The sequence below is a fragment of the Xiphophorus hellerii genome, chromosome 4 (genome assembly GCF_003331165.1).
Source record: "Xiphophorus hellerii strain 12219 chromosome 4, Xiphophorus_hellerii-4.1, whole genome shotgun sequence".
Classification (NCBI taxonomy): domain Eukaryota; kingdom Metazoa; phylum Chordata; class Actinopteri; order Cyprinodontiformes; family Poeciliidae; genus Xiphophorus; species Xiphophorus hellerii.
The window spans coordinates 34170497-34186222 of record NC_045675.1 but is presented as its reverse complement, the minus strand read 5'-3'; the positions used below and the strand labels follow the sequence as shown (position 1 = coordinate 34186222).

The 15726-nt window shown below is 38.9% G+C and overlaps 1 protein-coding gene across 1 annotated transcript in view; it reads right to left on the bottom strand.

The window, feature by feature from the left end:
- Positions 1 to 1480: 1480 nt before the first annotated feature.
- The window catches only part of ccdc102a (coiled-coil domain containing 102A), a 34558-nt gene continuing 20312 nt past the window's right edge, over positions 1481 to 15726 (bottom strand). Inside the window, exons 5-10 of the mRNA XM_032561470.1 lie at positions 14719 to 14827; positions 11070 to 11186; positions 9171 to 9380; positions 6196 to 6366; positions 5203 to 5306; positions 1481 to 2422 (exon numbers count right to left, since the gene is read on the bottom strand). Coding sequence (XP_032417361.1) covers positions 2290 to 2422; positions 5203 to 5306; positions 6196 to 6366; positions 9171 to 9380; positions 11070 to 11186; positions 14719 to 14827 — 844 coding nt within the window. The 3' untranslated portion in view covers positions 1481 to 2289. The remainder of the gene's footprint in view (positions 2423 to 5202; positions 5307 to 6195; positions 6367 to 9170; positions 9381 to 11069; positions 11187 to 14718; positions 14828 to 15726) is intronic.

The following is a 15726-nucleotide window of genomic DNA, read 5'->3' as shown; positions in this document are numbered from 1 at the left end:
CTATCTGGTGCTGCAACCTCGTATTATACAACGAGCCAGAAGAAAGTTTTCAAAAACCTGGAAACATACAAATATTTTGTTTAAGGTTGGGTCGACCATTTAGGATCAAAAGAAGCATTAAATGACTGTTGACTTGTTTCTGCCGGGTGAGTAGTGAGTTGTGCTATTTTAAGTAATTAGTCTACGATAACAATGGTATCACTAACAACAAACTAACACGTTATTTTTATGTGCTGGTAAATAATTTATTTATCTTCTGTAAACCCAACTTCATGCTGAAGTTGTATGTTAATGTTGAGTCGTCGGAGGACGCTAGATTCAGGTCCAATGTAGGTCAACCATTCTCAGCGATACAGAAACCCTGTGTTCATGGCCAGACACGAATCATGTGGGGGAATAGTCACAGCTCACTGTGATTGTATGGCTGGGTAGGTTATATAGCTTTTCTTTTTTAGTTCATGTTTATTCATCCCACTGAATAAACATTATATTTTCTGTCTGGGACTCGGCACTGAGTTAGCTGCTAACAACATTAACACTCTGTGGACTATCAAACTAGGGCATAAAAATAATATATCTTATCTTACATATGAATGCTTGTCTTTTTAAGTAACTGTCCAATAAAGTATGTGAAAATACAATTTAAACGATGCGATTGTTACCTGACAGAAAGTGGCGCTGCAAACTCTGGCGTTGTTAGTTTCCACACCTCCTGTTTTTAGCCCTAGATTGTTGATCCACTTCACTCCTTTTATTTTTTTCTGGTAAGTTTTTTTTAAATTAACTATCCTGTGATCAACTACCTTTACAAGGTAGTAAATGTAAAAGATAATGTTTATCTTTCTCTCTATTAGAACGGTTGGAACAACCATACAGGACACAGACTTTTGGCATTTTGATGCTGGATCAGCAGAAATAAACATTCTGCATTTACTTCCTGCCCTCCATCTGCACTGGATGACGTCGGTGCTACATCATCTTCAACCCAGCAATAGTGGAAATCGGAGGGATCGTTTTATCAGAGACATATTGATCTGCTGGGAAATGTTAAAGATGGTTTATTAGCATTTGGATTGCCCAGACTGATCATCCTGGATCTCTGTGCAGAACTTAAAGGAGCTATGAGTTACCGGTGCAGGTTCAGCTGGACCTGCTGACAGGTCCCAGGGGTGCCCAAAGTCGCTCCTAGACGGCCGGCATCCTGCATGTTTTAGTTCTCTCCCTGGTTTAATGCACCTGGATCAAATGATGGCTCATTAGAAGGCCTAAGAAGAACATTGACTTGCTGAAAAGGTTGTTGGTACCACCAGAGAGAGAACTAAAACGTGCAGGATGCCGGCCCTCTAGGACCCACTTTGGGCACCCCTGGGTCAGACAATCATCCTTCAGTCAAGCCATGCCAGCTTTCTGAATCCACCTTTATGAATAGAAAGCATCTCCATTCTGTAAATGTGCAATACACATGATTTCTCTATTATTATAGAATAAACTTCCACATTCCCTACTCACCCCAAAGGACTCTTGGCATGCTGTCTGTCTTTAAATCTCAGTTGAACGCTCTGCTGTTCAAACAAGCATTTCCATTTTATTTTCTTTTTGGAATTTTTTCTCTAAAATGTATTATTTTTATTTTTTATGAGGTGATTTTATATGCCCTTAAAGCACCTTTTAGGATACGTAATAATAATAATTTTAAATATACATACTGCTACATGCAAAAACCGTTGCCATGGTTATTGCTGCTTGTGGTGGCAGTCTTCTGTGCATTTATACTAATTTACATATGTGGCGACAGGACAGACCAGCAGCTGCGCTCTATTTCCTGCAAATTAGGATTTATAAAGGAAATGAGCTCAGGTATGTGCGTACACATGGTTTTATACATCTGAATATTTTTGTGCGCTGCACTTTTCACAATTTTTTCGTATGTCAGTTTTTAGTGTGAAAGCTGTGCACTCTTTTATACATGAGGCTCCTGGTGTGTGCTTGGCACGGTGCAGCCTGATTTAAATCTTGTGGTCTAGGTCTCCTAAAAGAAAACCTGCTGACTGTTCAGATTTGATTAATTCATGACCAGAAATTATTTGACATCCTGAGAAGTCTACATGAATTTACAGTTTGAACAAGAAACAGACACTGACTTTTGGATTTAAATCTAGATGAAAGTTTTGGGATATTTTCATGTCCAGTAATACTTCACCCTTTCTGGAAAACACTTCCTAGACTTCATATTGTTCATGTGACTGCTGACGTCCCAATATCCTGTTCATTTGTGGATGGGGACATATGTCATGGAATCTGTAACTGCAGGTCCTCCTCTTCCTCATCAACATCACTTCTTGGGCCATCTGGGTTTTCAGGACCAAAGCGAGCGGATCGCATCTTCCCAAACAGAGCAGGACTCTGCTGCTGCCGCCTCAGCCTGGTGGTGGGGAGGGGAGAGTCCATGTCAGCATGTTAGCCTGTCGCACAGAGCCCACAGTCTGTCTGCAGGGGAATTTCTCATATGGTGATGTGCTGATCAGTCGTGTGTGTACAGCATCTCAAAGAAATTTATGGATGTACAGTTGTGTGAAGTAGCTATCCGTATTCAGTAGCTTATCTTAGACTTAGACTGACTTTATTATCATTTTGCATGCACAGGGTGTATACAGAACGAAATTTCGTTGCATACGGCTCAGAACAATGTTTTGAGGTTCCAATGTTATGAGGTTACTCCGGAATATAAATATAAATATAAAACATAAACACAGCCCCAAACACTAGTTTTTTTTTTATCAAAGTGAGTTTGTAGAAGGTGATGAAGGTGATGAAGTTCAGGAACTTCATCACCTTAAGTTCTCTTAAGTTCACCTTCCTGCTCTTAAGTTCAGGAAGGTGATGAAGTTTTACAAGAGGAAGGCTGAGAACAGGAGATGCTGTAGTCCTGTTTAAATAGGCTTATTATGAAGCTTATTTAACAACTCAGACCAAGTTTCAGACCAATGTGAGCCAGCAACACATTACACTTTGAATAAGTCTGATTTTGTTTTTGAGTGTTTAACAAATTTATTAAAAAGATAAAACCAAGAAATCCAATTTATGTAAGTATTCACAGTCCGTGCCATGAGGCTAAAAATGGATACGCATCCAAGGATGTTCAGTGGAAACGCTTCCACTGAACATCCTTGAAATGTTTCTACAGCTTGAATGGAGTCCAGCGGTGAATTCAGTTGGACTTGATTTCGAAAGGCACACACCAGGCTACATAGGTACCACAGTTTACAGTGCAGGTCAGTTTTCCTAAAGGCTCCTGAAGGCCTCTTGGACTAGGAGGAGCAAGACTCTCTGGTCTGATGAGACAAAGACTGAAGTCTGGTGTGAATGGCAGGCAGGCATCATGTTTGAAGGAAACCAGGCATGGCTCATCTCCAGGCCTACACCTTCCCCACTGTGAAGCAGGGGGATTACATTTACCTGTTTTTTTCCTTATTTAAGTTCAGAAAATTTGCTCTTAACCATGCATGTACATCCTGAAGACAATCCTGTAACATATGTACAGCAGACTGTTGGTCATTTGTGGTTACAAGTAGATAGATTTGAATGTTGTCTGCAAAACAATGAAAAGAGACTTTGTGCTTTTTAAACATATAATCCAGAGGCAGCAGATATAAGAACAGGTGCCATTATTGAACCCCAGATGCAGGAGAAATGCTGTCCTAGATTTACAGAAAAACTTCTGTTTAAAAGAAAGAACCAAAACCAATTTAGTGCTGTACTTTGAATACCAACAAGTGACTATAACGAGTCAAAAGGATGTTGTGAGTGTCAAAAGCAGCAGACTGACCTAAAAGTAAAAGAACTGCTGATTTACCTTCATCAACAGTGAATAGAAGTTCATTTAAAACTTTTAAAAGGGCAGTTTCAGTGCTGTGCCACAATTTAAAACCAGACTGAAATTTTTCACCAATTTCATTCAGGTCAAGATAAGTCTGCAGTCGGACATAAGCAACTTTCTCCAAAATTGTGGAGAACGTTAGCGCTAACTGGTTAGTGGGAACAAATTTCCCCTTAGAGACAATAAAGTCTAAAAGTCTAAATCTGTTCTGAAGACATGCAGTTTAACAGGATGGGTTGTTACAAACGGAACCATCAATACAGAATAGACTGCAATAAAAAGAAAGCTCCAAACAAAACCAGAACATCACACTATAAACCATGTAGTCATGATGTTTTGTTGGTTATTTTATCATTTCAGATTATTGTGAAGTGCCAACTAATTTATGGTCAGCTGTCCGGGACAAACATGGCTGTTTCAACAGGAACCAGAATAAACAATGTGGGGTTTGTGGGGTAGCAACAAATCTGTTGAGATGTGCAGAACTTTAACTACCTGTTTTAACTACCTGAACCAGATGAAGTCTTTCATTGGTTATGCTCTTCTGCGGCTTTGACAGGACCCACGGCTGTCATACTGGGGGAGATGTCACACAGTGTGGATGAGACTGAATCTCAAATGATCCAAGTTACATCCACATACAGTAGATGGCTGCTTTTAGACTGGTTTTCCAGAAGAAACATTACAGAGAAAGTCACTAATTTCATCAATCAGTGGTCATGATGGCTAACAAAGTTTAAACTCAACAAACTTATCTTTCAATTAAGGTTCCATGGTCTCAGCTGTGTGGAAGTTAATATGTAGAGTTAGTGTGTTTGGGTTCCACTCAGAACCCACCAGGTTCAGCTGAAAGTGTGTGTGTGAGTGCATATGTGTCTGAACCTCTGTCACTCAGCTAACCTCTCTCTCCATCAGCCTAACTCCTCCTCTTCTCTTTGTCTTCTCTCCATTTTCTCCACACTGTCACTATGAGCCTCAGCAGCCAATCACCAAGCTCCCTATCACATGTTACCGTAGTAACAGAGAGCTCTCTTGTTGTGTTGCTGTGTGCCATGCCAGGTGTCAGTGTGATTTGAGAAATCAACATAAACACAGCCCCAGCTTCCATATGTTGTTGGGACAACAACATATATACTATGTTGTTGTATACATCATATATAACTTTATATATATTTTTGATCTAGGGGTTAAGTTTAGGACTAAGGTGTGCATTAAGTTTATTTTAGGTTAGTGTTATCCATGTACTGGTAATAGTTAGGTTTAGGGGCACTCTGTAGAAATAGATGAAAAATGAACGGACGTCCACACGTGTGTGTACATCTCACCTTGACTGCAAGTGTTCCAGTTGGACCTGCAGATTCTCAGTCTGCTCTACCTGCTCATCCAGAGACCTCTGCAGTTTCCTTGTCTGGTTATGAGATTCATCCAGCTGGACACACACACACACGCACACCCACACAGTGAGTTGTAATGATTTTCAGTATGTTCATCACATAAAAGAAAATGTTGCGACATGCCTACGCAATAAATCAATTAATCACATGATAAATTAAAACAAGCTCAATAATATCCATAATTTGCTTTGGTCTCATCTAGCCATTTTTTGAAGGACAGTTTAGTTTACAGAGATTTCATAATTTGTTTTATTTGTTGTTTCTGTTGTTTTGTTTATTTTGGATATTTAAAATGTCTTCCTGTTCTCTACAATTTACAGTTTATTGACCTCTGAGAATGTGTTCTTGCATTATGTCATTACCATTATTTACTTGAAAATGGTCTCAAAACAACATTATTATCATTTATTGCAATGAGAATTCATTGTTCAGTAAAACTTGTTATTGTGATTGATTTACTCCTTATTACAACAGGCCTACGTCCTGACTGAGACCTGCTGGGACGGCAGCCAGAGGAGCGGATATTAAATATTGACTTAAAGGGGTGAATATTTATGTAATTTACATAAGTATTTCATGTTACATATTGCTTTAATTGTCATTGCTTTGTGGAAATCAGTTGTCACTTTGACATTAAACATTTTGTAATTTTTTTGTCCAAAAAAAGCCATTATGCCATTAAAAATAATAAACACAATAACAGATTAAAACATCCAAGGGGTGAATATTTTTATAGACAATGAATCTGCCAGATTGAAATGCATCACACTCTAACATACCAAGCTATTTGTGCTGCTGTTGGATCAGTTTTGAAAAAGTTATTTAAAGCAACAGATCTTCTACTCATTTAATACACAAAGTCTAGGAAATGTTACGCATATTTGACACCCAGGCCCTAAAAGATGAACATATATGTGTTCGTACCTCGTCTTCAGCCTGGCCCAGTTCTTTTTTCAGCTCCTCCACCCTCAGACGGAGCTTCTTGACCTCGGTGTCGTGGCTCTCCACCCTTCGGTTGGCATGGGCCAGTTCTGCAGTGCGCTCCTGGAACTGCTTCTTGAGCTTTGCATGAACATGACGAAGATCGGCCAACTCCTGCAAACGCAGCACACAGCAATGAGATCATGACACCTCTGATTATCTGCTAAACCTCTGAGGCCTGAAGGACACACGCAACTTCTTTAATAGGTTCAAGGTTAAGTTACAGAAAAAATAGGAGATTAAACTTGACCAATTCCATTGTCTCAATTGTAATTAAATAATTAAATACCAGGTTTTAGCATTTATTTGAAGCTAAATGTAATACTTGTACTTGTTTTATTTTTAGCTCTTTTTGGGGGTTAAATGTGAAAATTTGTATTATGATGCACAAAACTATCCTAAAATCTAAAAAAACTAACAAACAAAAAAAACAAGAGTTACACCTTAATTTCTATATTTGCATATGAAAAGAAGTATTACAATATGAACATCTGTATTTTGAAATATTATGACTTCTAGGCAGCAGAACCCATTTAATCCCAGCCAGTTTGTAACAATAATGTTTGACTTTTGTGGACATTAATAGCAATAATAAAGTGGAATAAAACTGTCAAAAAATCTAAGTATAAGGCAAAATTATTAAAATGCAACATTGTTATATCCTTCCAAGCTTGCAAAAACAGCCCACATGGTTATATTGAAATATCCATCTGAGATAAAACCACATCCAGGAATTCACTAGAAGGTGTGTGTGTAGATCATTCTTCTGTTTCTGTTGAAACAAGAAGGATTTTTCATTTTCAGCTCGCCTGCAGTCGAACTCTGCTCGTGAGAATAAAACCCAATGAAAGTCAAACTTTTCCTTTTAGTGTGTTTACAGCACAGAGATACAGTTGGAGCTTTCTCCTTGACATTTCTCTGCAGGGCAACAAACATCATCCAGCCTCTGCTGCCAACAGACACATTAATGGGTCTCAGCGGAAGTATTACATTGCATACATTTGGTCTTTCAGGATGGAACTGTGGGAAGTTGTGGTCATGGTCGGGTTGAAGCCACACCCACCTATAGAACTGCACTGATATTGACAATGGAAAATCTGTGTTTGAAGATAATGGACTCATTAAATATGCAGTATCTTCAACTGCACTTTCATGCTTGATGTTGTTGATTTATTTTGGCACTTCACTGCCTCTCACCTAATGGCTCCCCCTACAGAGCTTCCAAGAAGCTTCTGTCAACTTGCTCTGCATCAGTGGGAACTAGAAGACAGATGAGAGCTGCAGCGTCGGCCACACTAATTGGTATTACCAGTGAAAAGGGAGAAAACTCCCTGATATTAATCTGAATTTTATTGCACAGGAATAATCTCATGATAAAAATTCCAGAAACATAAAGCATGCATGGTGCAGCTGCTGAGCTGAGGAATGTACACACAACAGCCCACTAAGCACCCTCTAGTCTGGTGCAATGATGAAGAAGAGCAACAGCGAGTTCCTCCATGTTTTTGCTACAGAGCTGTTTCTTACAGAGATGTCCTTTTGGTTGCACCAGCTCCAGTCTCACAGCGAGTTCTCCACCTTTCCTTGTTCTCCTCTGCTCTCAGGTTCACCCTCATAAGTTTAAATCGATCTGAATAAACCACAGAATCTGCTGTCAACTCAGTGTGTCATTCAGCCACACTGAGTACTCCCACTCTAGGTGGATGAGAGCTGTAGGTTCAAATCATCATCTTGATTTGCTCTCCAAGATGATGGAGGGCAAATCATCTTGTATTAATCTTGTAATAATATTGTTTATGTCTTTAATCCAAGTCAACTCACCAATGTACCACATGCACATCCAAACACAAAGAAAGGTTTGACATTAAGATAACGGTTTGTGTGGTCGAGGAATGATGAGCAGAAGAACTGAGGAAAGGCAAGAAAATCCACAGAAAGGAATGAACCAATATGGTAAGACCTTAATAACAATAATAATATTAACATTCCTACAATAACATAAAATCAAACAGCCACAGATCCTGAAAGTTTTTTTTTTTGCCTGAAATGTTGCTAAATATAGCAAGAAAGTGGTTAAGTTGGCAGCAGTGGGTGACGATTCTTAACTGTAAACATGCAGACATGACCTGTTGGTGTTGGTCTGTCAGTTAAACTTCTCTTACAGCAGACCAGAAGAGGACAGCCATTGATTTTTAAACCTTTGTTGAGGTAGATAAGATAGGCTTTACATGTACGTGTCAGCCGAACATCTGAGTTTTAATTTTTTTTTTTACAAGCAAATACATGAAGTTTCAGTGGCGGGAGTTGGATGACATTGAAATCCAGCAGCCGTATTAATGTCTGCCCCTCCAGCAGGGAGACATAACAGCTTGTTTTCTAAACCAGGGAATTTAGCCGCTGCTGCACAACAATCTGAACTGAAAGATCCATAATAACTCAATAATAACATAATACCATAATAACTCAACTACTATGTATAATCACAGTTTGGAAATGGCAATGCTTGTTTCAACAAAGAGCTGGGGCAGCACACACCCTGTCTTCCATTTCTTAAATGTAGGCTATACTAAAGTAGTGTCACTGGCTCCTCCAGCGGGTCAGAGAAGGAACAGCAACCACTCAAATTCAGTTACCTACCCATGTCATTTTAACTTTAAGTCAGTGAATGTATGACAACCTGGACCTGTAATTCCCCTGAGCCACCACCGGAGGGAGTGGCAAAGCTGAAGCCTACTCGTTTGTTTTGGGCGTTGAGTCTGTGCACAGCTAGTCTGACCATTGCTTTCTAGCATATACCAAGCAAAGCAGCAGAAAACTAATAATAAATTTACTAATTTACTTTAATTTATGTTTTTTACTTTACTACTGTAAATTCTGTGGAAACAATTTTTGATTGCTTACAGATTTGTGGTACCCACCTTGTTTCTCTCAAACAACTCGCTCTGGATGGCCTTCAAGTCTGTGTCAAGTGCCGAGGCGGCCTGCCGACGTTTCTTGGCCAGTTGCTCCTCCAGGTCTTCCACCTGAGCCCGCAGCTTTTTGTTGTCCCTCTCCAGGGCCAGTTTCTCCGTCTCCAAGCGCTCCCTGCGGCCCCACTCTGCAGCGTTCTCCACCTGCAGTCTCTCCATCTGAAGGAAACATACAGTCAGTATTAGTCCTGATACCACACATCCAGCGTTGCATAGATACCCAGAACATGGCAGATGCTCAGCTGAAAAACGCAGAACAAAGGATAGAAATGCAGGGGACTAAAGCTGAAGCTAGATGTGGAAGTCATTAGACACTGATTTGAGTGAAACACTGGAGATTCTGGCACCTAAGCAGTCAGCCTAACTGGCTTCAATCTGGTCTTTGGTGAAACATTATTCTCAAACTAACAACAAACAAACAAAATTGGCTGACTGCTAACTGTGAGCTGAACAGTATGGCTATGCCTATTGCAATAAACAATAAATCAATTAATCGCACGATAAAATAAAATGAGCTCTATAAGAAAATGAGGGTGATAAGATTGCTTGTTTGTTTTCATCGTATCTCTCTTCCTACAAAAGAGATTGAATGTCAAAAGGTTTCATTCAGGTGCCTCAAGTTACTGACAGTCCATTTTCATTGAGGTGTTTAAATATAAAAGGCCAATGCAAAATAAAGCGTACTAAGAGTTTGTTTAATCGCAAAAGACATGATGCCCTTTAAATCTAACTGAAAAGCCAGCACTTTGAAAAATGCTGCAAACATTTGTGTATTACAGTACACAGTAGTAAGTTTATACTTTTCTCCCCACAAAAGTCTTAACTGGCAGTATAGCCTGTGTGAGCCAAATGATAAATATATCTTGAAGGGCAAATTTGTTTACAGAGACTTCAAAATCTATTTCATTTATTTATGGTTTATGTATTTTGTATATTTAAAATGTCTTCCAGTTACAGTGTTAAATGTTCTTCAGAAATTACCTTAATTATTTTTTAAAGGGTGTATTTGCATTTTTATGCCATTTTATGATATTAATTTTGGTCTCAAAATGACAATATTATCATTGTCATGTTAATGAATTTCTGGAAGAATTAATCACCCAGCAAAATTTGTTATCTTGACAGGCGTAAGTAAAACTCCTTGGGTTAGTTGTCAGCTGTCATAACAACCACATCATTTTCAACTGAAAGACCAGCTGATGAGCTGATCGTCAACAGCACGGCCTGGAAGCAAAACGCTGCCAGGAGGTTTTTGCTGCTTCTAGAACTTGATGGGTTTTTTGGTGTGCAAGAGTCTACATATAAGACCAAAAATATGTCATACATATGGCAGATACAGATTTAAAGTAATCCTTGAGTTTTGCCGACATTTTTCCTTTAACTGCAAGTGCTGTTAACATTTTGGAGCAGCAGTTAGTTGGAAAAGTTTGATTGCTATAATAAATATTTTTCTACCAATTATTGAGAATGGTGTAAATCCTTGTAAAAATGTTTTTACTTAACTGTAAATAAAAATAATTATTTTGTTTTTCAAAATTGATATTTCTTTTGCATTGTTTTATTATGTCTTAGTGATAAAATGATCTGTCTCCCTTCCTATGAAAAGAAAGTTAACTCTAATACAACAATCCAGCAACAGCTTGGTGGTCATTGTGTATTTTTCATCATGATGAAACACCTGTCACCAGTTGATATCAATAAAGTGGAATCCATGGGCCCCTGGTCAAGAAATTCCCTAACGCACACCCACACGCCCACACACCCACCCCCACATGCACGCACACACACCCACCCCCACATGCACGCACACACACACGCACACCTGTCCTTGTGGTCCTGCTACCTTACCTCAGCTCGAAGCTCAGCCAGTTTTTTATCCATATTGGTCCGTGCTCCCAGTTCATCTTCCAAGTCTTCAGAGATGCGGCCTAGTTCATCCTGATGCATTTCCTTCAACAGATTCAGCTACATGGTGTCGAAAGAAACAAGAATAGTATTAAAAAAACATGGATCTTTCAGGAGTTGGATTTCATTTTTAGAATTTTGGGAAAACAGCAGCTATTAAACAAAGCAGAATTCTTTCCAATGCTAAATGTGTCCTTGTAAAACCAATTCCAAGGTTTTCACTCGGCTTTTTACCAGTGTTGGTGTGTGTTACCTCTGGTTCATGTTCTGTGGTCTACTCTTGCTAAGCACAGTAGACACACAGGAGAGGATAACCATCACATTATCCTCTCCAAGCCTCACCTTTCTCCTCTCCTGCTCAGGTCTGAGAGAAGCCATCTTGAACAACTGATTAGTGCAACAATATCTACACAGGTCTGCTTAATAAAATTCATCATCAGCTGCAGTTGACCCAGAATGTTGCAGCGGATGTTCTCACTAAAACCAGGAAGATAGAGCACATTACCCAGTTCTACAGTCCTTCCACTGGCTCCCTGTAGCTCAAAGAATAGATTTTAGAATACAGTTGGATTATAAATCGTTGTACAGCTTGGCACCTCTCCTAAGGAGGAGGTGGCAAGCCTATAGGTTTCTATATAACCTTCTGGTTATACGAATATAACCAGAAGGTTATATTTCCTTCTGGTCTGCTCTGCATCCCCAGAACCAGAATCAAACATGGAAAAGCAGCATTCAGTTTCTATGCATTACAAATCTGGAAAAAACTTTCAGAAAATTGTAAAACAGCTGACACACTGAGTTCCTTTAAATCAAGACTAAAACCCACCTGTTCAGAATTGCTTTTGAACAATTATAAATGAAACACTAACCAACATTTTGATGTGTAATGATGGCACTTGGCAAAATAATGTTTCAATTGTTGATTTTTGTGTTTTTATGATGTAAAGCACTTTGACTGGCCTTTTTACTGAAATTTGATTGACTGATTAATCTTTGAAGCTGTTATTTAAATCTTGTCTACTTACTTTTTACTTTGTACCTGTTTATTTGTAAATGATAACTGTTTATTTGACCTCCTTTTTCTATGTCTACAGCACCTCCTAGTGAATTTTTTAGTTATATTTCCTTGTGCAAGTAATGTAAATGGCAACTTGTGTCCACATCGCACCTCCTCACCTGCCACATTCCCTTTCTGCCCGGAGCCCTTGTTGCCAGATGTTTGCAGCTGGATCTGTCCAGGCCGAGTTAAGGCTCCACACAGTAAATGTCTTTAGCCAATCATAGAACAGGTTGTCAAAAAACACTGAAAACCCAGATGGGACATCAACAGTACCACTAAACTGAATCTTTGCTAACAAGATGCTAACTATTTCAGCAAAATTCTGTTTTAATTATTCAGGCTGTTCTTGTTTTAGTCATCCTTCATATCAAGTCTAAATCGTTTCCTCTATATCAAACAACCCAGTTAGCTTTTTGCCCAACTGATTGCAGAGCAGGTGAATGAAATCTTTCCTTTTTATGTTTGGTTGCCTCCAACCATCATCAGTTTGAATCAAAAAGACTTCACACAGGACAGTGCTGCTGAGATGATCAGCAAATGTTGGATTAGAAGCTCCAGATGTCCAACAGCAGCAGGGCCTTCTCCTCCCTCAGTTCTTCATTTTGTCATATTCAAATTCAAAAATACTTTATTGATCTCAAAAGGACATTACATTCGGTTGTAACTCATATTAATTCAAATTCTTCAAAGCGTTATTAGACATTGATGGCTGTCAGCAGGAAAGATTTCCTGTAGCAGTTTGTATTAGAGGGAATCTGAAGACGCTTCTAACTGAAGACACTCTGTTTTCCCAAGGCAGTTTCATAAAGAGGGCGGTCAGGGCTGTTCATAATTTTTTAAAAGTAAAATCCTTCATCATCTCCAGAGGTTCCACAGTCATCTCCAGAGTAGAACCCAAACAGAACCAGCCTTCTTTATCAGGCTTTTGAGCCTTTTTAGGTCCTTGGTTCTGAGGCGGCTGCCCCAACAGATGACGTAAGATGAGATGACGCTCTCAACCACAGACTTAAAGAAGATCTGCAGCATCTTGCTGCAAACATTGAAGGATCTTAGTTTCCTCAAGAAGTCCAGTCTGCTCTGTCCCTACTTATAGATGCTTCACTGTTGCATCTCCAGTCCAGTCTGTTGTCCAGAAGAGAAGTCTGGAAGGTTGATACAACAACAGCAGATCTTTAATATATTGTGGTGCTAAGCTGTTCATTGATTTATAAACTATCCATCTTAAACGCTTATCCCTAGGGGTTGCGAGGGTTGCTCGTGGCTATATCCAACGGTCAATGGACAAGAGGCGGGGAACACCCTGGACAGGTCGCCAGTCCATCGTGGGATTTATAAACTAACAACTGTATTTTAAAGTCTATTCTCTGAGCTATAGGGAGCAGGTGGAAGGACTTTAGAACTGGGTGATGTGCTTCATCTTCCTGATTTTAGTCAGAGCGCCAGCAGCAGCGTTCTGGATCAGCTGCAACTGGAGGATTATTTAGGCAGACCTGTGAAGACAATGTTGCAGTAATTGATGCGACTAAATATATATGCATTGATTAGTTTTTCTAGATCTTGCTGAAACATTAGTCCTCTAATCCTGGAAATATTCTTCATGTGAAGACTTTGTTGGTCTTCTATCACTTTATGTGGGTCTGAAGATTCAGAGTCCATCGCTACTCCCAGGTTTTGGGCCTGACTACTAGTTTATGGTTGTGATAACTGAAGCTGTGCGTTGACGCTAGATCGTAATTCTTTAGGCTCAAAGATAATGACTTCAGTTTTGTTTGTGTCCAGCTGGAGAAAGTTATGGCACATTCACACACTAATTTGTTCTACGCATCAGTTCAGTGCTTCAATGGGTTCAGAGTCACCTGGTCTCTTCATGATGTAGAGCTGTGTGTCAACTGAGTAGCTATGGTAGCTAATCTTATTTCCTGTTATAACCTGAGCTAGTGGTAGCATATAGATATCGAATAAGAGAACCTTGGGCTAGCTCACATGTGACTTCTGTCTGCTTCGAAGAGAAGTTTCCCTGTTTTTTATGTAAGAGTCAAACCAGTTGAGTACTGGACCGGAGAGTCCGACCCAACTCTCCAGTCGTTTCAGTATTATGTCAATATTATGATCAATAATATGATCAACAGTGTCAAATGCTGCACTGAAGACAGACAGAACCATCACTGTGGTTCTTCCACAGTCTGTATTTATGTGGATGTCATGATCACTTTGTTGAGAGCAGTCTCAGTACTCCTGTGAGCCCGCCAGTCTTATAAAATACTGGGGGAAACTCTGCAGCAGCTTCCATCTGGTTTCAGACCTGATGTGCAGTTTCACAAACACTGACCAGAGGAGCAGATTTGGGTGATTTGACGAACTTTTGTCTATTTTTTTTGTGATAACAGAAAAACATTTATTCTGACTGAAAATGTAAATCATCCTGTTACAAAGTTAAGCATCACAGTTTAAAGGAATCACTGTAGTAGTGTGTGACTGTCATCAGACGACTAGGTCCAGTCCATGAACCACAGCCTCTGCCAGCAATCTCACCTGTTTGAGCGCTTCTTGTTTGCTTTTACTAAGGTCCTCGTATTTCAGTTTCCACTGGCTGAGTTCAGTCTCCAGTCTCTCGATGCTCTTACTCAGGGCCAGCTTGTCTCTGGGAAAAACAGAAACAAACATTAGCAACACCACATGAAGGGTTATTGGCTGAATAAAATGGCAACTGCTATCTTTAAAATTTATTCTCATAATCTGTTTTTCCACATAAAAGAGTCAGTATAGCGCATCCTCCATTAGCCGGATTTTGCAATATTCAGACAAATGCTTATTTGAAACTACCTTTTTAATGGTTTTGTTTGACAAAGTTTCAGAAACTAAAAATAAATCGATAAATAGATTTATCGATAAATCTATTTATTGATAGATTAATTAAGTCTCAATGGCTGATTTTAGAACCGGTCTAACCTTACTCAACTAAAATCAGATATGACTGGGTTCCTTCTTCCTTTACTACAGTCATATTCAATAAATTAGAAAATACATAATGAAGAGTTCCATTTGTGAGATTAAAAGTACCTTTTAAAAATAACAACCTTTAGGTAGGCATTAAACATACTTTTCATTAAGTCCAGATTTCTGATTTTTAAATTTTTTTTTAAATTATTGGTATGATGTTACAGTATATTCTAATTTTAAATCTTACATTTTCATTGGCTGTTAGCAGAACATCATGATTAAGAGAAATAAAGGTGTTAAAACATCAGTCTAATTAATCTATATAAACTATACTTAGAAATTAGTTATTGAAATAAATTTACTTTTCAATAATATTCTTATTTATTGAATGAGTCTGTATTTTGTGTCATTTTTAGTATTCAATGAAAAAGTCAATCATTCTAAATCACAGTTTTAGTCACTATGACAGTTAAGCTTTTGTATCATTTTCACTGATAATGATAAGAAACTTAAGATGAATTCTCTAAGTGACTGGAAAACTGCTGCTTTCTGTCACACAATCACATTTTCCATTTGTCAACACCAAACTGAAGATAATCG